The sequence below is a fragment of the Hordeum vulgare genome, chromosome 1H (genome assembly GCF_904849725.1).
Source record: "Hordeum vulgare subsp. vulgare chromosome 1H, MorexV3_pseudomolecules_assembly, whole genome shotgun sequence".
NCBI classification, from domain to species: domain Eukaryota; kingdom Viridiplantae; phylum Streptophyta; class Magnoliopsida; order Poales; family Poaceae; genus Hordeum; species Hordeum vulgare.
This window is the reverse complement of record NC_058518.1, coordinates 490,788,915-490,811,521: the sequence shown is the minus strand read 5'-3', so window position 1 is coordinate 490,811,521 and position 22,607 is coordinate 490,788,915. Positions and strand designations below refer to the sequence as shown.

The following is a 22,607-nucleotide window of genomic DNA, read 5'->3' as shown; positions in this document are numbered from 1 at the left end:
ACAAACATGATAGACAAAACATTAATCCGAATCAGCTGAAGCCCAACATAAATAGTTATAAACCCTAAGAATAAAACGATATAAACCCCAGGAATGACATAACATCCAAAGAGCCACTTCATTGTAGATATAAACCCCAGGAATGACATAACATCCGAAGAGCCACTTCATTGTAGATATAAACCCCAAGAATGACGATATAAACCCCAGGAATGACATAGCATCCAAAGTGCCAATTCATTGTAGATATAAACCCCAAGAATGACGATATAAACCCCAGGAATGACATAACATCCAAAGTGCCATTTCATTGTAGATATAAACCACAAGAATGACGATATAAACCCCAGGGATGACATAACATCCAAAGTGTCACTTCATTGTAGAATGACTAGTGATCACAAAACTAGACGCTTCAGCACACAAACATGATAGACAAAACATTCATCCAAATCAACTGAAGCCCAACGGATGCATATGCATATCAAGACCAACAAACGACATAAACCCCAGGAATGATGACACACCCAAAGAGCCACTTCATTGTACCAAGTCTCCTGAAGTCACAAACATCACTGCCATATTACACCAACACAACTTGCAAGTGAGGATACTGAGCAAAAGCTGGCATGACTACTAAGTTCGTAGAAGTTGCACGTCACACTAATGACCGTGCCAGGATTTTGACCAGATAGTGGTATCTACTATCACCTACGGACATGGAATCACAAGTTCACAACCATCCTTGAAAACCGACGAGTAGTGATCAACTTTGAAGATAAATCTGCGCAGGGTACTCTCTACTGTTCTAATGCTGCTTCTTGTCCTTGGACGGACCCTTGGGAATCTTGGACAGGCACTTCTCATCGAAGATGGCGTAGTACTTCTTCAGTTCGACCATGGCCTTCTCTCCAAAAGCATCAATCTTGTCCTCATACTTCTCGTACAGGACAGGCACGGTGTAGAGTACCATGAAGACTGCAAACATGAAGGCATAATCAGTGAAACAAAGCTAGGTAAGCCTATTGCACATATGCAAGTTACATACTGAAGCAACAAGCTACATTTACCTATGTAGAACAAGGTGAGGAAATTGCAGGAGCTGCCAAGAGCAGAGAGGATCCACAGGCCTGCAACCACCTGGAACAAAGAGACAACATAATAAGTCACCAATCAAACAAACCAGGAATGAACAAGTGAAGGTTAAAGAGAACTAAATCATGCAACCGATCAACATACAATCAGGAATTTCTTCAGGTCGCGGCCTTGGCCAATGGCCCTCAGGCTAGCAAAGCCCCTGTTGATCTCATAGCGCAGCGAGCGGGCAACATTGACCGCCAGGTCCTCAGGGATCTTCACCTCTGGAATGTTGGGAGGGCACCTGAAAATATATATTTACAATCACAAACTTGGATCCATTGCCACAACTGTTATCATCATTGTAATCACAAACTTGTTTACACAGCATTCATCCATAGTTCCATACACGAAACAGAAATGCAGGTTGTATTCACGAGGCATTGTTATCCCACAACTGATGTGGGTGCAAAAGAGAAGCTCATGAAGCATTGCCATCCTACAACTGATGTGGGTGCAAATAAGAAGCTCACGAGGCATTGACATCCTACAACTGATGTGGGTGCAAATAACAAGCTCACGAGGCATTGCCATCTTACAACTGATGTGGGTGCAAATAACAAGCTCACGAGGCATTGCCATCCTACAACTGATGTGGGTGCAAATAAGAAGCTCACGAGGCATTGCCATCCTACAACTGATGTGGGCGCAAATAATAAGCTCACGAGGCATTGCCATCCTACAACTGATGTGGGTGCAAACAATAAGTTCACGAGGCATTGCAAATCCTACAACTGATGTGGGTGCAAATAACAAGCTCACAAGGCATTGTCATCTCACAACTGATGTGGGTGCAAATAACAAGGTAAACTCGAAGAAGCTCACTTGTTGACGAAGGCAGAGGCGTTGGACCAGAGGAAGAGGATGCCCAGGGTGAGGATGAAGCCGTGGCAGAGGAGGGTGAGGAGATGGTACTCCAGGACCTCAAACAGCAGCCAGATGGTGGTGGCGCCCGCGAGCACCCCGCCGGAGATCTTCTTGTTCCTCCACAGCAAGAGGTCGGCGGCTGCAACAAGCACAACAACACCATAAGCACAGCACATCAAGAAGAGGCCCGAACCAACGAGGCCTATCGATCTAGCAAAGGAAGAAAGCATCGCAGGGTTCAAGCCAGCTTAGAAGGACGCGGCGCCACGGGCTCGGCTGCTAGCCTGCTTCCTCTTGCAAAATAACAGTAGCAACAGAATCCCTGAATCACTTGAACCGAGCCAGAGCCTAGGAGCAGAGGCTTCATCATCAGGTACAGACAGTTGTAATCTAATCACGCACCGCCGACAATGCCGCGGGGCGGTGACTTGACCCGGAAAATCGCAGATCGGACGCTTTCTCCATCTAGGGACTAATTAGCGGGGCCCGTGTCCGACGAACACCGAGCTTTCTACTCCCTCTCCCTAGTCGTTGAGCGCTGGACAGCTCGTCTAGAGAGATCACTAGAGAAACCGGAGCAAGCGCGGGCAGGTTGCGGTCTCCCTAGACGAGCTGTCGAGCGCTCGGAAGCGGAAGCCCCGGTGCGGCCGGATCTGCGAAACCACGCTGGGCTGAACGAAGCACGCGAGGGGTAAGCGGACTCACGCTTGCCGCCGCCGAGGACGGAGTGGACGGGCTTCTCGCGGCCGAAGAGGCGGTAGATCTTGGCCTTGACGGACGACGACGACGACCCGGCGGCCCTCCCCGCCTCGTCGTCCGACGACGAGGAGGAGGAGGAGGACCCGTGGAACTTCTCCGTGATCTTGTCCATCAGCGACTCCTCCTTGCTGCCCTGCCCCGCCCCCTGCTCGCTCATGCTGCCCTCTCTCTCTCGCTCGCTCGCTCGCTCGAGCCCGACGGACGCTTGCCTTCTCTGCGACTCTGCCTGCCGTCGCCCGCTGGATCAATCAATCCCTTTCCTTTCCCGTGCCTCGGGGCCGCGTGTTTTGTGCGCCTGCTCCGCCTCGCGTGGCCCTAGCACCGAACCCCGGGGCGTGGGACCCGCTAGGCAGTGGGCGTGGGGCGAGGGGCCGGGTGCACGAGGCGCGTGACAACAGCGGGGGGGGGGGGGGGGGCGTTGGGCCCACGGGAGTGGGGGCCGCGGTGATAATCGCGAGGAGGGAGGGACGGACGTGCGGGGGGCGACGCGTGGCGGGCGGACGGCATCCGTCGGCGGGGACGGGGTCGCGGCTCGTGTAGTAGGACGGAAGCTTCTGGACGCCGGCTCGGTCCCAGCTTTTTTTTTTTTTTCTTTTGCGGGGGCCAAGAAGTCCACAGTCGCGGAAGGCAAAAGCCTCGGGAATTTTCTCCGGAGAATTCCTTTTTGGGAGCCCCTTTTTTTTTCTGGCGGTTCAGCGTCGTGAGTAGCACGGCGAGATGTTCGTGAGCGTCGTGTTGCCGTGCTTTGACATGGACGCGGCACGTATAAATGTTCCTTTTTGGGGGCAGTTAAGGATACGGGTGGGAGAATACTCCCTCCGTTCCTAAATACGTATTTCCTCTGTCCATATATATAGGGCCTAATGCGTTTTTTGAGGCTAACTTTGATCATATGTTAAAAGAATAATATATGACATGCAAGTTACACAAAGCATATTTTCAAATTCGTACGTGAAAGGAGCTTTTAAAGATATAATTTTCATATTATACATTTCATATACTATTAATCTTATCGATGGTCACAGACAATCTCGAAAAATGCATTAGGCCCTACATATATGGATGGAGGGAGTATAAATCTTCACAGAGGTTTCACTATAAGTCTACATACGAATGTATATAAACATATTTTAGAATGTACATTCATTCATTTTACTTTGTATGCAGTCATTTAGTGAAATTTCTAAAAAGACTTATACTCCCTTCATCCGGAAATACTTGTCCTAAAAATGGATATAATTGATGTATTTATAACTAAAATAAATGTAGATACATTCATCCTTAGGACAAGTATTTCGGACGGAGGGAGTAGATGGGAGGGAGGCTCCACATGCTCTATCGAACTTGGATCGACATTTGGGGAAGCGCACCCACCTTGGGTTCGAAAGCACACAACCTTATTTTATTTTATTTATTTTTTGCGTGTGGAAAGCACACAACCTTTGCCCCCGCTTGGCCTACAATGGCCATGCATGCTCGGTGGTCGGTGGATGTGCTCCAAAAAACATGCTTGTATTCGCTTACATGTAGTTTACAGATTTAGCATGACTGTAGTTGTATTCTGGATCGGAATAACGTTACTATTCGCATTTTTTTAGATTTTGACTTCATGTTTTCTTTTTTGTTTTGCCGAGGATGCCACGAGAGACATTGCTCCATGAAACTTTCTACTCCCCCGTTACTAAATATAAGTCTTTTAAAAGATTTTATTAGATGACTACATACGAAGCAAGATGAGTGAATCTACACTCTAAAGTATGTCTATATACATCCGTATGTAATCCTCTTGTAGAATCTCTAAAAAGACTTATATTTAGGAACGGAGGGAGTAAGTGAGTAGTATTACGTAGGCCTTGCTTGTTACATTTTTTAAAAAAAAAGTTGTGACTTTTTTCAAAAAAAAAAAAAATTCAGGTGCATTGGCCCTTACGTCAGATCCAGACGGTAATAACACAGGACCACATTGATATGGGCGTGCACGCCATCATTACACGCACGCATTTACACAATGTACTAAGAGCATGGTTAATAGTATAGCCAGCTAGCTGCTGGGTATAAAGCATGTGTTAATGAAGGTTTCTTAGTGCGGGTGCATAGACGTTTCGTTGATGTTTCATATTAGTTAATAATGTGAGAGAGTAGAGTTGTATCTTAGCTAAGATACAATATTTACACGCCACCATAGGTAAAATGGTTAATAGCCCAATCACGTCTATGCATGAGCATCAAATCATTAAATTTAGAGACATCCTCTAAGGCTGGTTGTAATGGGTAGTATTATATATTAGTATCATGCACATTATAATAGTGTATGATATCACATCCGTAATGCATAGTATCATAACTATGTTAGTATCATAGGGTAGTTTATTTATTGCTATACAAGACACATAGTAGGACATCATTTAATATGATACGGTGTCATGATAGGATACTCAACCCTCTCTTTCTTCATAACTATGTTAGTATCATAGTATGACAAAAAATCTGATGTGACAAGCTAATTAATAGGGGATAGATGAGTGTGGTGATCCCAGAAAGAAACAATGTTAAGCGCGTGAATCTAGGTAAAACAATTAAATGAAAGAAATGCACCAATTCATGCATAACTTTAGTTGGAAAAGCACTAAATAAGGAGATTTAGCTACAATTATCTAGGCAACTATTCATTTGGGAATTTAGTTGCTAAACTATTTAATGTGCTTAGCACCTCATTTTAGCAGCAATGCATTGGAAATGGCCTTACTGGAAGCCTAAGAAACAATATGCGATGGGCTAGTGGTTTCTTAAGTTATTAACGCTCCTATGATAACGTGCTAAGAAACGATGCATTGGGCTAGTGGTCTCTTAAGTTATTAATGTTCCTATGATAACGTGCTAAGAAATGATGCATTTACACACGCCTAAGGCATTGTCATGTCATTTATAGCTCATCTTATAGCTAACATGTACGATAATTGATTAGAAGGGTATACTAATTTTTTTATTATATGGTCCACCTTTCATTCTCACAAAGTGCCTAGGAGCACGTGTTAGAGCTGGCTCTTAACTAAGAGTTCGCTTAACTTTTCTCTCATGTTCTCTTTCCTCCAACTAAGCAAAAATATAATACTTTATTTTTTTTATAGCCAGCTGGTTCAATTCTATTGTATTTGCTTTAAGAGAATGGCTAAGAACAAGTATAATAGTAGGCTATAAATCCGCTTATATGGCAATTTTGCTTATGTCAAGGAAAGAGACATGGAAAAATAAAGTAAGTGGGCTCCCATACAAGAGCCTGGTTATATGCATGCTTCTATACAACAATGTGAAGAAATAGATAGAGAGAAAGTGAGAAAAATACTAATCTTATAACCAACCTATTGTCAAACTTGTTGTATGAGTGATTCGTATGTGTTAACTATAGATGATATGATAATATTTTATAGCCAGCAATTGACAGTATTATTTACCATGCTCTAATAATAATATAGCTAGTTGATGCCTACATGATGTTGCCATATTAGTGAAGTTATCATTTGTAATCACTCGTATAACAAGATTAGTTATAAGACTAATACTTTTTCCATCTTTTGTCTTTCTCTTTCTTCATATTTATCGTATTTGCTTCGAACATTGTAACAGCAGGCTAGCTAACGCACTGAGAGACTAAAGACTATGGTTCCGGAATTTTAATATACACTTGCTCCTATTAAAGATAAATAAACCGTCTTAATGGGACACATAAGACGTTTGGTTTAGTTTTGGTCCGTGATGTGTCTGCGACACAAAACAACCATTCCTAGGAGCATCTCTAGCAGACCCCTTAAATCGCGGAACTGAAAACTGCGGAGAACGTGTTTTAAGGGTTGGTTTGAGGTGCGGCTGAACAGATCCCTAAAACTTAAATTGTAAAACTTAATATTTATTTATATTTTTCCACATCTTCTTCTTCCTTTTGCCCCTGTCCACAGTCAGCTAGCTCGCTCCTACGAAGCCGACGGACGGCTTATGAAGCGGACAAATATGGAGCCGTCGGTGTCCAGGACGGCTCGCACGAAGCGCCCGTCGCCACAGCTGAGCTAGCTAGCTTCTGTCACCGTGGTTGCTCAAATCAATCCAGCTAGCTAGCTCCTCCATCGCCATAGCTAGTTCTTTCGTAGTTGCTCGAGTTTCCACCGAAATTCCGACGAGTTCCATGGCGGAAGGTCACGGGAGCTCGTGTGCGCACGGGGGAATTCTCTTATCACGTAGCGTCGACCGGTTTCCACGCCATCCTCAGTTTTGCCTCCAAATTTGTAAATAAAGGGGTCATGAGGGTGGGTTCACAGTGATCAAAAAAGGTTTATGGATTTGACCATTTTTACGGTTTTATTCGGGGTGTTTTTTGATACCACGGAAGTGAAAACGTCATTTTTTACGAATTTAACTATTTTTAAAGGGTGTGCTAGAGATGCTCTAAATATCCAGCCACATGCTTGCTCCCGTTTGCTTAGATTATTTGGTAGTTTATGATAGCTTCAACAAATCAGCAAGAATATAATATCTCAACAAGCATACTTCCTCCGTTTCAGTTTATAAGTCCCGTACGTGTATCTAGGTCGTCAATTTGATCAACTTAATAAGAGGCATATATTACAAAAAATATATCATTAGAAACTTTAGATGTTCCATTTTTTAATGATATAATTTTTATGTTAAACAATATTTTTTGTATAAATCAAATTAACGATCTAGATACACGTGCATGCCTTATAAACTGTGATGAAGGAAGTACCATTGTTGTCACCCTATCGGGTGAAATTAGATTCGGTATTGGTGGATGAGATGGACGTCTATTGGGTCTCCATTTGGGCATATCGGATTTTTGCTAGATTTCAAGATCGTCTTGCTTGCAAGAAAGGGCGAGAGGTGCAGAACGCCAAGCCCCAAATGGTCAAATGGTAGTGTCATTCTAGTGTAAAAAAAAGTCAAATGGTGTACATAATCTCATGTACATATTGTTCTAGTTTTTTTGTTTCTACTTACTTCCCTCAAGATACATAGTATTTACTGCATTAGGGAGAAGTGTCAAGAAACTACAATCCATCGTCTTCGGCTCTTATTGTTTGATCTTACAAGTAAGCTTGCACGTGCAACAATGCACGTCTAAATTAAATATCTTTAGTTTTAAAACAAACTATGAAAGCTATTCTAAAAAATAATTAAATGAAAATACGATCTAGTGTGAGGAATAAGGATTATCTGACACGATAAGTACATCTTTTTACAAAGTATTGTTGGGATGTCAACTTAATTATTTGAAGTGTATTGTTTTGAAGAGTGAGCAAAAAGGGATCTTTGGATATCAAACAAGGTTTCTGAGTCGACGAAAACTAAAATTTACAAACTAAGATAACATCATCCATTAGCTTCCATGAACATATGATCACTTCTCTTTATCCGCAGCAGACAACCTCTTCACCTGGGCTCCCAACTGGTTTTGCACGTGCTTCTCGCCGCAGCGAGTGATGTCCATGTAATCGCCCTGGACCCTGGATGGTTGTACCAAGCCCCTCTGCTAGAACTGATTCCCGAGCCTTGGAGCAAGAGAGGTGTAAACACGGAGAAAAGGAAACAAACCCATACTTGCAAGCACACTTTGGGAAGATAAAGCTTCCAACTTGACCTTGTATCTTGAGCCTTCTCGGCATTAGACTACATAACCTCTAGTGGCATGTTCTTGCAGCGGTGGTCCATGAAAATGCCAATGGTCAGAACAAGCTTCTTTGTGATGCCCACAACCACCACTTACATTATATAAACATCATTAGATAATAAAAGACATCTCTGTAATTAGCTAGTATCTCAACATATAATCTCATCTAGCATCTTAACTGAAAGTCCAAAATCAATCATTTAGCAAATAAAAGGTTTTACATATTATTATATATTATCTAGATATAGCAAGTTTAGTGGCGTGAGTTTAGGAAGGCACGTGTAGAAAAAATTCATAACTGATGTGAATCATTTTCATCAAGGCTATTTTTTGGCCTTATCAATTACCATGTTTCCATGGGTTAGAAAAAACCATAAGGATAAAACTTACCTGGTTATATCAGTTGGAGATTCCCCAACCACAAATTATGCCCTACATAAGTGTGTACCATTAAATTGTAGTAGTACTCGTGCATATGCAATGCACTTGTTGTCTCCCTGCCAAGCATAGAAAAAACCTTGCAAACAATGGATGTGTTAACTAATGCAACTGATTGTTTTCTCATAACAACTTTTAAAAGGGAACACGGTAACACAAAACACATATTTCTAAAGATTAAAAGGATTAAAATTCTTATAGTGATGTCTTGGTATCGAATACCATAAACACTGGCATAACTCGATATTCCGAGGAACACAATCCTTAAAACAACAGTAACATCTTCTTAGTTGGGACAGTCATGCCCATGACAAACTTCATTGGGTTTGTTGGTGTGATAGCCACGAAAAATCGATCATTTTCAAATGCATACATATAACATCTTCCAAGAAAGTAATTAGTTATATACTTGCATTTCACATGCCGATCTAGCTGACCAAACCATCATCCCGCTTAACTTGAAGTGGCAGAACTCAATACTGTGTGACACGAAAGGATGTTGCCACATGAGGGTAGCTCTGTGTCATACTAAACCAAAGTTTAAGCGTAGTTAATCAACTGGTGTGCCCACAAAAATAGCGCAATGCGTGTCTTTCATATAAAATTCATAATTCTAGTAATCTAGCTTGCATGTCCAATGTTTGTCTTTGATTGATATGCATTCAATAAAAACAATACAAGATGACTAATAATAGATTGATCATATTTCTTATACAGAAACTAAACTCAAACTGATAACTGCTCCTAGAATTCCACCATTCTACCAATGTTACGAGTAGCTGGAGTCATTCTTATTCCAAATAACACCACCGTAACTAAAGCAACCAACAAACTAAACTCTGGAACATCAAACGACAATCATATCAATCCTTCTCTGAAGCTCGCATGACAGGATTGCCAACTTCTAACCTAGTTGAAAGATAGTGTACATGGTACATGGTACACCAACCTAAATATAATAGATCAACATCATTATGTCTAATATGCAATAAATTATGCACCAAATAGAATCCAATAAATCTAGTAAATCTATTTTTCGTGCTTCTATATATAGTTTTTTAGAATTAAGAGCAGAAATATTTCATGGACTGTTAAAGTCCTCATGCTTATATTATATGACACAAGCATTAGAACTGCATTTGCTCGATCCTTGAGTGAAACCTTTGTTGTTACCTTTTAAGATAAAAAAATCTTTTTGGTAAACCTTTGTTGTTACCTGTTGTCACGCCCAGGATGCGACCCTATACTCAATTTGACACGAGGGCCTCGTCAGGGATAGAAGCGCATCTCGTCGTGTCGCAAGAATGGATACCGTTACAAGTACATGTACTGAAAAGAAGAGGTATATAATAGAATTGGCTTACACTCGCCACAAGCTACATCAGAGTCACATCAGTACATTACATAAACATCAAGAGTAAGAGCAGGGTCCGACTACGGACGAAAACAAACGAAAAAATGAAACGACGTCCATCCTTGCTATCCCAGGCTGCCGGCCTGGAACCCATCCTAGATCGATGAAGAAGAAGAAGAAGAAGCAACTCCAAATGTACAATCAACGCGCTCGCGTCAAGTAACCTTTACATGTACCTGCAACTGGTGTTGTAGTAATCTGTGAGCCACAGGGGACTCAGCAATCTCATTTCCAAAGGTATCAAGACTAGCAAAGCTTAATGGATAAGGTCTGGTTAAGTGGTGAGTTTGCAGCAGCGGCTAAGCATTTGTATTTGGTGGCTAACTTACGAGTACAAGAAATAAGAGGGGGAAGATCTACGCATAACGGATGTGAACTACTCATGATCAAATGAATGATCCTGAACACCTACCTACGTCAGACATAACCCCAGCGTGTCCTCGATCGGAGAAGGAACTCACGAAAGAGACAGTCACGGTTACGCACACAGTTGGCATATTTTAATTAGTTAACTTCAAGTTATCTAGAACCAGTGTTAAACAAAGTTTCCACGTTGCCACATAACCGCGGGCACGGCTTTCCGAAAGATTTAACCCTGCAGGGGTGCTCCAACTAGTCCATCACAAATTATCATAAGCCGCATAGAAATCCTCAATCACGAAGCTCGCGATCTCGTCGGATTCCCTAGTGGAAAACCTCAACTCTGAGATTACCCAAAGCATCACCGGAATCCCGATGCACAAGATATCTCGTCAAAGGTAAAACTAATCCAGCAAGGCCGCCCGACGTGTCGACGATCCCGATAGGAATCGCGTACCTCGTTCTCAGGACACGGCGGATGAGCTAGACGTCGGGATCGCTAAACCTCCGGGTGACCAGAGGGGCGCCGGACATCGCTCAGGTGGGACCAACGCTCATGAGGAGCACTGGCCCGGGGGTTGATTAAATTATCCTCGGGGTCCGGAAAGTCCCTATGCAATTTTATTAGGTGTTTAGGCAAATATAGTACCAAAGTTGGGCCTTGCCAGACCAGCTTTAATCTAAAACGAATTATCAAGGGGGTCCCCATAACAACCCCGATCGTGTTAGGAGCGCTCATTTATGGAACATAACACCGGTAGCCGAAACTAAGGGGGCAAAGGTGGAACAAAAACACCAGGCTAGAAAGGCCGAGCCTTCCATCTTTTACCAAGTATATAGGTGCATTAAATTAAATAGCATTTAAATAAGATGATATAACAATGAACCCATGTTTTCACATGGAAGCATATGCACCTGCAATTAGCAATGCTATCAACAGGGTTAAGCAAGCAGTAACATAGCCAATCAGTGGTTTGCTAGGTTGAACAGGTTGAAGGTTAACATGGCATTGTTCAGAGGCTGAATTTAACAGGTGGTAGGCAACGAGACATAAACGATAGAAGCGATAAACTAGCATGGCAATGATAGTAATGGTATCTGGGGAAATGATCATCTTGCCTGAGATCCCGCTTGGAAGAAGAATGCCTCCGTGAAGCAGACGAACTGACGTAGTCAAACGGGTCCTCACATCCGACACGCTTGCGGAACTCTATCGAGACGAAGCAAACCGAAAACACAAATCAACACACGGAATTCACCACACGATGCACAACACAAATGATGCATGAGCAGCTGAAAACATGCAAGTCACGGCATGACAATCCACACAATCAAACACTACACATTAAGACGAAACTCCACGTTAATTATTTAGTTCACTCCGGTTATTTACACGGCAATATTAATGTTGTCAAACATGCAAGAGGTGAAGCGTAATTAAACTACTTATCTAGGCATTTTAAATGAGATCGAAAATGACATATAGCACCTCCGAGACGACCTCACATGTTAATTTACAATTCTGTCCAGATCTGAACTAATGCATTTAATTAGTTGTTAAACAGCAAAACAAATAGGTTCACGTGATTCTACGCGTCAAGGCAAGCAATCTACACATAAAGAACATCTCCAACGGAGCTACGGTTCAAAAGATACAAGCACCGAAAGAAATCACTACAATCTGCCAAAATCAGTCACATAGCACTTTCTACGCCCCACAACTACGAGCTACACAACTCCGATAAACTCAAGCAAGGCATGGCACGAAAGAGGGCAAGAAGCACTACTACAAACAACTAACAACAACTAGCATGGCATCATGGATCACTAGGGAAAGAAGTCACAAAAAAGGCATCTCACACACTATTTCAGACTTAGTGAAAATTACACCTCATGAAAGTGCAGTTTTCGATCTGAAGTAATATTGACAGCAGCAAAACCTATAGCTACAGGACTCCAAATGGCATGAAAATTTACAGAATGCTAGTGAAACACAAGGGGTACAACTAACTCCATTGGACCAACCTCAAAAGAGCTTCAGATCAAAAGATAGAAGCAAGACAAGACAACAACAAAATAATAACAGATTCCAGACTTAGAAATATTTCAGCTCCTTCAAATCAGCACTATTTCTAGCAACTTGAGCGCAAGCAAACCACACCTAAACATGCATTTCTATTGCAACCAAAAATACCAGGGGCTAAACAAAACATCCAAGATCAACTCTCTAGTTGACAACTTAAGCAAACGGGGCACGGAATAAATCCTACGAAATAAACAAGAGGGCAACATGGCAAAATATCTCGTGAACTAACTTGCTCAAAAGTTAAAACTAATTGCACAGAAGAATCCCATGGATTTTTCTACCCCGGAAACATAGGCATTTCTATTACGGCATTCGAGCAATCCGGACTTGCGCGAAAAATTAATACGGGACGTTTCCTATTAAAACAGCACGCAAAACGATGCATTAGGCACTTCAAACTGCCTCAAATAATTATGCAATTTAGAAATTCGAAATCTACGCGGAATTCTACACAAGTTACATATTCAATACGTCGCGATCCGATACACGGTTTAAAATCTACGGGCATATGGAAATATCCTAATTGCCTGAAATTATTAAGTCGCAGAAAATCCCTAAATTCTAATCGGGCCAAAACTGATAAGCGCAAGATACTAAAATGTGCACATGCGCTGGATAGAGGGGCAGAGGGGCGCTCACCTTGCGGGCCGGCCTGGGAGGAGGAGATGGTGGGGTGGGCCGGCGGAGGTGGGCTGTCGGGCGAGGCAGGCAGGCTGGCGCGGGCCCACGAGGGGAGGGCAGAGGCGCTGGCCGTGGGAGGCGCGGTCAACACGAGACGAGCAGGGCGCTCGTTCCTCCCGTGCTCCTCGATGAGGCTGCTGGCGGCGGCACTGCAGGGACGGGGCGTCTCCGGCGAGGCTCCGGCAATGCTTGGCGGCGGAAGGCCTATCCCGGGACCGGATCTGGCCGGCGGTGGGCGGCGGAGCACGGGGCGGCCGGCGGCGAAGCAAGCTTCGGCCAGCAGGACAGCAGGCGGCGACGCGAGATCTGGCGGCGGGGCCAGACTGCAGCGGCCGGCGGCGAGCTAGGTAGGCGACGCGGCGAGCGAGGCCCACGGCAGCGGCGTGGAGGCACGTGGCGGCGGGGCTGCGGCTCGGATGCCGGCGCGGCCTCGCCTGCAGAGGTGTTGCGGGGCTTGCGCGGCGGCGGGGCGATGGGCTTGGCGGGCCTTCCTCGGGCCCGAGCGGGCCTCGGCGGCGGCTAAGGGAGAGCGGGGGGCTGGAGAGGAGAGAGAGCGAGTGGGGCTAGGGTTTCGGGCGCGGATCCCGAGGTGGAAGGGGGCTGTCCAAAAAAATACACACGGGGACTTTATATAGACAAATGGGGGGCTAGGTTTAGCGAAATTTCGACCCGGTTTCAACCGCGCGGTTAGAATTGAACAATTCTGAACGCGGGACGTGCTAAGTGGCCGTGTTGTGTAGATATCCGGAGACGAGGGGGAAACAGGCGGCGCGGCAACGATTTTTTTAAAATCACCGACAGACGTCCGACGGTAGACCGAATACGGTGTCGCTACGGTCGACCGTTCGGGTACCACACGGACTCCGATCGCGACGAAATTTTACAGGCGGCCTATCTATATATAAATAAAACCGCACGACAAACTCCAGCTCAATCGGAGAAACTTTTATACATGCTTTAAAAACAGAGTTACGACGGTACCGCGGGCGCGTGCGAGTGCGGTTGGACTCAATACGGACAACGACGAGAACCGGCAACTACTAACAAATGCAAGTTTTGAAAACGGGCGACAACGGAGATGCCGATGCAATGCTGATGATGTGCATGATGCGACAAATGAAAATACCCACACGACTAAAACGGAAAGAAAAGGGGAATCTTCTGGAACGTCGGCATCGGGCTGTCACAACTCTCCTACACTACAAGAGGATCTCGCCCCGAGATCCAAGAATGAAAGTGGGAGAGGATGAGAAAGCACAAGAGGTAAAACTTAGTCGCTTCTTTGACAAACGAGTGAAACCAACGATCATTGAAGGTTGCAAAGAGATGAGGAATGACATGAGAAAGAAGCAAGAATTCACGGAAAATTTCGGCAGCACTTCGGTAGGAAAATGGGACAAAAAATTCGAAAAGATGGAGGAAATATACAATATACATAACAAACAACTAAATAGAACAAGGGAACACCATGATCTTGATAGAACAACATAGTAGACCCAAAAGAGCAACAACACAATGCCTCCGGAACAATAGAATAGGAACTAGCTCAAGCAGAAGAAGAGAATGAAGAAAAGAATGAAAACTATCATCACAATAGAATTGAAGAGCCTCCGGACAGAGAATTGACGTAGCAATTGGAAAACCAACAACGAAAAGAACAATATAGTAGTGGGCTTATGAAAATCATCTCAGCATTTATGAGGTGACGACCAACCACTAAAAGAAACAAGGATAGATTGGGAGAAACAAGATATGAACAAATCTTACACCAAGAGTATACATCGAAAACTTGGATTAATGACAGGCACCATGATAGCAGCAATCCATAGGAAAGGCTTTAGGTGAAATCCAAACCAAGATAGCTTAATGAAGAAATCATGGGTTAAGAATAGTCTCATGATCATAGAATTGGTGGTTTTAATTATCTCATTCTTGAGAGGAAAAACTCTTCGAGGCTCCTACACTATCAAGAATGCTATAATACCACCTCAAAGGACAAAGGAAGAACAATTGCACATAGAAATGCAAGAGAAGGGATACTTGAGGTTCTCCAACAAAATCTTGAAGAACACATGAGAATGAATCACATCCTTGAAGAACCACCGTGACGAGCCTCCGTATACAAAAGGATGATGCAAAGATAAGAAGGTAGAAAAGAATAAGATTATGACCTTGCCAGGATTTAGATGTAGCCTCACAAAGATACTTAATAGAAGTTGAAACTCCGAAAAAATAAAGATAAGCACACGAGAAAAAGAATTGAAACCATGAGCCACTCCGGAAGAAAGATTGAAATCACTTGATGAAGTAAGAATAAGAATTATGTTATGCTCATCCTTCATTAAGTTTAATTGATAACAACATAATATTTTTTTTAAAAATTATTTTTCTTTTTTTTTGGAAAAAACATCTTTTTGAAATAACCTTTTTTCCATTTGGAATTTTGAGCATGTGAGAAAACTTCACCAGGCAAGCCGGGGTGAAATCGAGTACCAATTTTTTCTAGTTTTTTTTATATATTAATTTTTTTGGACGTCGTATGCAAAAGTTATGACCGTTTATTTTTTTTCCTTTTTTTTGCAAAAACGGTCAAAATTCATATCTCAAAATTTGTGTACCGACTAGACACTAAAACCTAACAACATCTCAAAGGATTTTTTTTTGAACATTTTTATCATTTTTGTTTATTTTTTGAAGATTTTATCTTTTTTGTTTATTTTCTACAAAACTCAAAGTATCAAGGTTTCAGACGAAAACCCATCTGCTACAAAGGCATTTTTTTTAAAATTAATTGAACTGTAGATTTTTTTTGTGCATTAAATATGCACCATACTACAACATGTTAAATTATAACTAACTAAAAATAATAAAAAACAACAATTAAATGACTAAAACAACTATATAAGCAAAACAATATTTTTTTAATTAAAATCCTAATTTAAATTATTCTAAAAATAACCAAATAAATCTTACTATGACAACAATCTAACACATGAGTGGGAGCAAAAATAATTAAATTAAAAACTATTTGTAAGCTCAAGTTATTCAAAATCTGGGTTTGAAGCAAATTTAAACAAATTCAAATTTAAACCATTCAAATTTGAAAACTAATGGCACAAACAGAAACTTGACAAAATTTTGAATCTAATGCAAAAAGAATCAATCAAAAACATCAAATATCCTAAAAGATATAAGCAATTTATAATAAAAACTACAAACAAGAATTTAAAAATAGAAAAAAAAATCTGAACACCTTTAGTCCCGGTTCAAGACACCAACCAGGACTAAATCCTCCAAATCCTTTAGTCCCGGTTCGAGACACGAACCGGGACTAAAGGTTCAAGACACGAACCGGGACTAAATCCTCCAAACCCTTTAGTCCCGGTTCGAGACACGAACCGGGACTAAAGGTCCCATTTGAACAGGGACTAATGCCCGACCGGCGCCTTTGCCGCTCGAACCAGGACTAATACTAACATTAGTCCCGGTTCGTAAAGGAACCGGGACTAATGTGTTTTTTGAGCTGGGACGAAAGCCCTTATTTCTACTAGCGAAAGTTTATATAGATGCAGTTGTTCGAGGCTGACTAACCATTTTGCATTGAAGTTCGCAAAAAATCATTTCCATATTTGAAGAAGCGGACTTGTAAACCTCTGAACCAGGAATGGATGTTTCTTTAAGATTTAACAATAGCAGCAGAAACCCTGCATCAAAGAAACAATTCTGATGCGCTGAGATAAACAATTCCGATGTACTTGTTGATATGAAGGTGATTGAGTAGATATATAGAGCAACCCACACAACAGTAAGCATACCTCTTCTCAATCTGCACTTTGAAGCCTAGTTAATTTTTGAGACAATATATGCTTCAATTCAGAATCCTCCACTATAAAAAGTTGGTATCAGGAAGAAAGGCAACAGTAAGCATGCCTCTTCTCAAGCTGCACTTGGGAGCCTAGATTCTTTTTTTACGTAATGAGCCTAGATTCTTTATCAACCTTCATATGAAAACTGAAGCAATGTACATTGGCATACCAAGAATAAAGGGAACAATATCCAGCAACAAATACACCATACACCTAAGAGCTATCAACATCCATGTGACCTTGAAACTACGGCCCTGTTTGTTTCAGAAGTTCCATGACTTTTTTTAGTCCAAACTAAAAAGTCCTTAGTCCCTACTGTTTGTTTACATGGACTAAACAGAGACTAGAGGTCATTAAATGACATGTAAAAAAACCATATTACTTCTAGTAATGTACAAGAAGTAATTAAATGACATGCTAAAAGTAGGGGCACTCTTGGAATTAGTGTCAAAAAAGTTTCAAAAATACCCTCTCATAGGGACTTCTTCCTTTAGTCTCAAATACCCCCTTTTAGTCCCTAAGAGTCCCTCCTATTTATTTCACATGGGACTAAAAGGAAAAAAATTTAATCGCTACACCAAAAAGTCCTTGGAAACAAACACCCCCTGCATAAGGAAATATCATGGCAAAAGTTGTATATTTTCTGATAGGACACAACAACCATGTTTTTTTAAGAGAGTTGACAATCAGATTGTAAACAAAGTATCTTGCTACCAGCAGAACATCCTTCAGTATCATATTTTGTGTTATTATGTAGCAAAGCTTCCTACTTAAAATCAGCCCAACAAACCTGCCGAAGCTAGCTGCACAACTACACAAAAATCAGAAGAAGAAAAGAGAATCCGCATTAAAGGGAGATGAGCAGTATGCGTATAGGGACGAAATAATAGAATGGATTGACATGAACAAAGAACAAATCTGCGTTATCCCTCGAAGACTTCTCTACACGATATGAATATTTAGATTACCGAATGTACATCATTAGATGCACCCTGAGTTATATTTTCATAATGTTTGATATTGTAGATGTAGACAAATTTTTTTCATAAACTTGGTCAAAGTTTGTAAAGTTTGATTTTCATGAAGATGTATATGCACTCTATTGTGAAAGGAAGGGAGCAGTTGTAGAAGTATATTAGAACATCTCTAGCACCCCCTGTATAATCGCCGCAACTATAAATTTTCGGTGATTATACGGGTTTGGACCGTTTTTTGTGTCAGACTAGATACTGTAAATGCGCCCCGGCCCGTAAATATTTTGCGGTGGCCCGTAAATGCAACCGCTCGACCGCTATATCTGCGGGTTCGGCCGCTGGATGCCGGTCGAAACCCTATCCCTCCACCGCCGCAAAAAGTCCTCCCACCTCACCGTCATCGCCTCAGATCCGCCGCCGCGTGCCTCCATTCCACAGCCCAAGATGGCCAACTCCGGCGGCCATAGCAACGACGACCCCGTGAGGGCTCGTCGTGTCAAATCCGCCGCCGCCCGGAAGCGCGTCGTTCACCGGTACACGTAATGGGGCATGACGCCGCCGCCGTCGCTCCTCCGTCGCGAGACAGAGGAGTACGACCACGCGCGCGGCCGCCTCTTCTCCCACAACTCCTCGGAGGCGTCGAGCTCGCGCTCCTTCCTCCCCCCGGTGAAGAGGGAGCTAGAGGATCTCCCGCCGGTGAAGATGGAGCCGGAGGCCGGGGCGGTGCTAGAGCGACGTGTCGGGGGCGTCGTCGGACCGGAGGACTTCCTTCCCCCGGCGGAGGCGGACAACCTTTTGCCCGCGCTGCTGGCGCGGAGTGCGCGGAAGGCGGAAGAGGACCGGTAGCGCCGCCGTGCTCTACAAGCAGGGTGTCGCGTCGGCCCTCTCCTTCGGCCACAAGGTGGAGGAGTGGAGCCCCGAAGCCACTGCGTCGGAGCGCATCTACGTCGAGCTCTCCTCCGAGGAGGACCACAACTGAGCGTTGCCGCATCTACTACCGCACGAGCTCCGGTGAGCTCATTTTTACGTAGTGTGGGAGGATAGTTAGTAGCTCCGGTGAGCTCCGGTAGGTTAGCTTACCTCTATCCCCTCTAGTAAGTGACGAACTCTGAATGTAGTATGTATGATCGTGTATTAAGTAATGGACTCTGAATCAGTGTGGTTGTAATTTCGCCCACAAATGTTTTTTCTTAAATTATGCAGTTTCATACACGTGGTCTCTTCTGCAGTGTAAGTTTTCTCCCGCAAAACTCTAATTTATTAAAGTGTAAACCGTTTTTAATTGAAAAATGCAAAGTCTGCCACAGATGCTCTTAAGATATGAGGAGAACAAGGGGCAGGGTATTTTATTAGAAAACAGGAAGAGACCACCCTCTGTTGTCATGATTCCTGAAGGGGAATGGACCCAGCAAGAACATAACAATAGTTTCAAGAAGAAGAAAAACAGAACAATCCCAAAGAGAGAAAAAAACAACTTGGAATGGAGAAAGAACCGAGAGAGAACAAGAAGGAACGTGAGAGTCAGTCACACTCTGCAAGCCCATCTCAAGATACAGAGCTGCTCCCCGTATTCATTCGTCAATTACGCATTCGCGCCATTGATCATCTCCTCGGAGAGCCTCCCCAATGCAGAGTACGAGGAGCCTCCCTCGGCCACGGCCTTCCTGCACGCGCCCTTCATCTCCATGGCCCTCGCCCTCACCTTCTTCCCCTCGTCGGAGTCGCCGTCCATGAGCGCCTTCACTGCCCGTTCCAGCTCCGACGCCTCGACCCAGTTGCTCCTCTTCCTGTCCACCTCCATGGCCAGGGCCACGCCCATGTAGTCGACCAGCGTGAACGCGTTCAGGTGCTGCTCGGCGTAGCGCGGCCATGGCACCATCGGCACCCCGAACCACAGCGCCTCCAGGGTCGAGTTCCAGCCGCCGTGCGTCACGAAGCCCCCCACGGCGGCGTGCGCCAGTATCTCCTTCTGCGGCGCCCTCGTCGGCCACACCATGCCCTTCCCCTTCGTCCGCTCCAGGAACCCCTCCGGGAGCAGCTCCTCCGGGTCCGCGTCCGAGGGCTGCCGGGCGCCGGCTGCCGGCGGGCCGCGGAGGACCCACAGGAAGCGGTGCCCGCTGCGCTCCAGCCCGCGCGCTATCTCGTGCGCCTGCGGCGCGGCGGAGAACCCCCCGCTGCCGAAACAGAGGAGCACCACGGACGCCGGAGGCTGCGCGTCCAGCCACTGCACGCACTCGTGCGGCCGCTCCGCCGGCGGGTTCAGGGAGAGCACGGGGCCTACTGGATAGACCGTCGGGGCAGGGATCCCGCACGTGCACCGGCCGTCGGCGATGGCGGCAAGAACGCTCGTCTCCAGCTCGGCTGCCGTGTTGATGATGACGCCCTTGGCTTCCATGAAGCGCCTGCCGTGGTACACGAACCACGCGTAGTTCGGGTGCTTCTTGTCCATCACCGGCGACGGGAGGGAAGACGGCGGCACCGGCGGCAGCCCGGGCACGTCGACCATGCCTTCCATCTCCTCGAACTCGACGGCCACCTCCTCCTGGAGCGCCGGCAGGCGCAGGAAGAGCGCGTACATGGCGGCGCTGGCGGTGAAGTACACGTAGGCCGGCACGGCGAGCTCGCGGGACACGTCGAGCATCGTGGTGCCGAAGAAGTCGAGGACGAGCGCCGCCACAGGGCACGTCAGGCCGGAGATGGCCGCCCTCACATGGGCGGCATGGAGCTGCACGAACCGGGAGATGAACTCCTCGACGCCCACGTGGTCCGTCGGGGGCTCGACGGCGGGGAGGTGCCGGAAGCGGATGTCCAGGCCGGAGGCCTCCTCCCTCTGGATGTGGCCGGCGACCTCGGACCTGTAGCCCTCCGTGGGCGCCTGCATTACGAGCACCGTGAGCGACAGGGCGCCGCCGCTGCGGGCGAGCAGCCGCTTGCCGGCGTCAAGCATGGACATCAGGTGGCCGACGCCCCAGACGGGCAGCAGCACGACGGTCGGGGTCGCCATTGGCACGATGGCGACCGACTAGGGATCTCGGATGACCCTCGATCCTACTCGCTCACGGTCAAATGGGCGATGAAGTTGGTTGCGCGAAAGCGAGTGATACGGTGGATATTGTTCTTTGTGAAGATGCGGTGGATAAGTACGGAGGGTCGGAGGCACCTGCACTGTGGCAAACGTGTAGGCGTCTTGCATTCTTGCGGTCGGTACAACATCGGAAAATAAAGCGGATAGACAATCTCTAGTGGTCGTCACGTCGTGGGATCGCCGCGTGGGGACTGGTATTAAAAAAAGAAGAAGAGAAAATGTGACAATCTAGGCCTATGATGTCAGTCGATTGAGAAATATCCATTGGCAAACAGAATCGCCCATCGTATCTTCTTGATAGCATGGCGATAATGCCATAATTCCACTCCATGCACGCATGCGCTAGTGTTTGCTTTGCACAAAATATATATGGATGGTTAAGAGCATCTCGAGTTATTCGACCCCCGAGAACGTGAAATATCGTTGTTTGGAGAAGAACCGGCGCTAAAATAGGTTTGTGGCTCGCGTTCCGAGCTGCCCCTCCCCCCTTCCCCCTTCCAGGTCGCCCCCCAGACGCCTTTTTCAAATTAAATTTAGACAAAATTTGAACAAAGTGGCTTGATTTTGGATGAAATTTAGGCAATTTCATTCAAATTTGTACAAACTTAAAGAAGTACATAAAAACATAAAAAACTACGTCGCCATCCTCCGCCGCTACCAAGTTCATGTCGACGAGCTGGTAGAAGGTGGTGTAGTCGTCGCCGTCGTCGTTATCGTTGCCGTCGTCGTCCTTGTTGCAGCCCCGCCCTGGATCGTTGCTGCGGACGGGGGCGGTCTGCGCCGGCATCTCCTCGTCGTTGTTGGAGAGGATGATGACCCCGCCCTCTTCAAAACCGCGGCACCGCGCAGCGATCTCCTCTAGAGCGTGACACTCGCACTCCATCTCCTGCCGAACGTAGTCGTCGCGCAACCACTTGAGGTCGGTGTCAAGGTCGGCGTGCTCTTGTTTGACGACCAGCGGCGTCACCGGCTCCTTCTTTGGCCTGACCAAGCGAAGGTGGTCGTGGAAAGGTGAAGGTTGGCAGCAGCCCTCGTTTATAATGAGGTTGCCTACACGGCTGCGACGGTGCTCCGACGTCTTTTGGGGCTCGGTCTTCACGATGGCGAGCGGCGGCGTCGTGCCGAAGGAGTGGGAGGAGGAAGAGGAGGAGGACCCGCCAATCGCCTCGGTAGCCATGAGTTCCTGCTCCGGCGTGAGAACGACGGCGCGGGTACTCCAACAGGGGCTCGTTACCGCCCTCGATGTGCTCGAGGACCGCGTGG

The 22,607-nt window shown here is 45.3% G+C and overlaps 2 protein-coding genes across 2 annotated transcripts; both read right to left on the bottom strand.

The window, feature by feature from the left end:
* Window positions 1-516: 516 nt before the first annotated feature.
* LOC123448944 (reticulon-like protein B1) lies at window positions 517-3,020 on the bottom strand. The gene is made up of 5 exons (XM_045126000.1): window positions 2,710-3,020; window positions 1,963-2,143; window positions 1,240-1,381; window positions 1,071-1,140; window positions 517-978 (listed from the first exon to the last, which is right to left on the bottom strand). The coding sequence occupies exons 1-5, from the start codon at window positions 2,918-2,920 to the stop codon at window positions 809-811; spliced, it is 774 nt and encodes a 257-aa protein (XP_044981935.1). The 5' UTR covers window positions 2,921-3,020; the 3' UTR covers window positions 517-808.
* Window positions 3,021-19,580: 16,560 nt separating this feature from the next.
* LOC123417979 (anthocyanidin 3-O-glucosyltransferase 2-like) lies at window positions 19,581-21,508 on the bottom strand. The gene has a single exon (XM_045106937.1). It carries the CDS (start codon window positions 21,261-21,263, stop codon window positions 19,842-19,844), a length of 1,422 nt encoding a protein of 473 aa, XP_044962872.1. The 5' UTR covers window positions 21,264-21,508; the 3' UTR covers window positions 19,581-19,841.
* Between the last annotated feature and the right edge of the window lie 1,099 nt (window positions 21,509-22,607).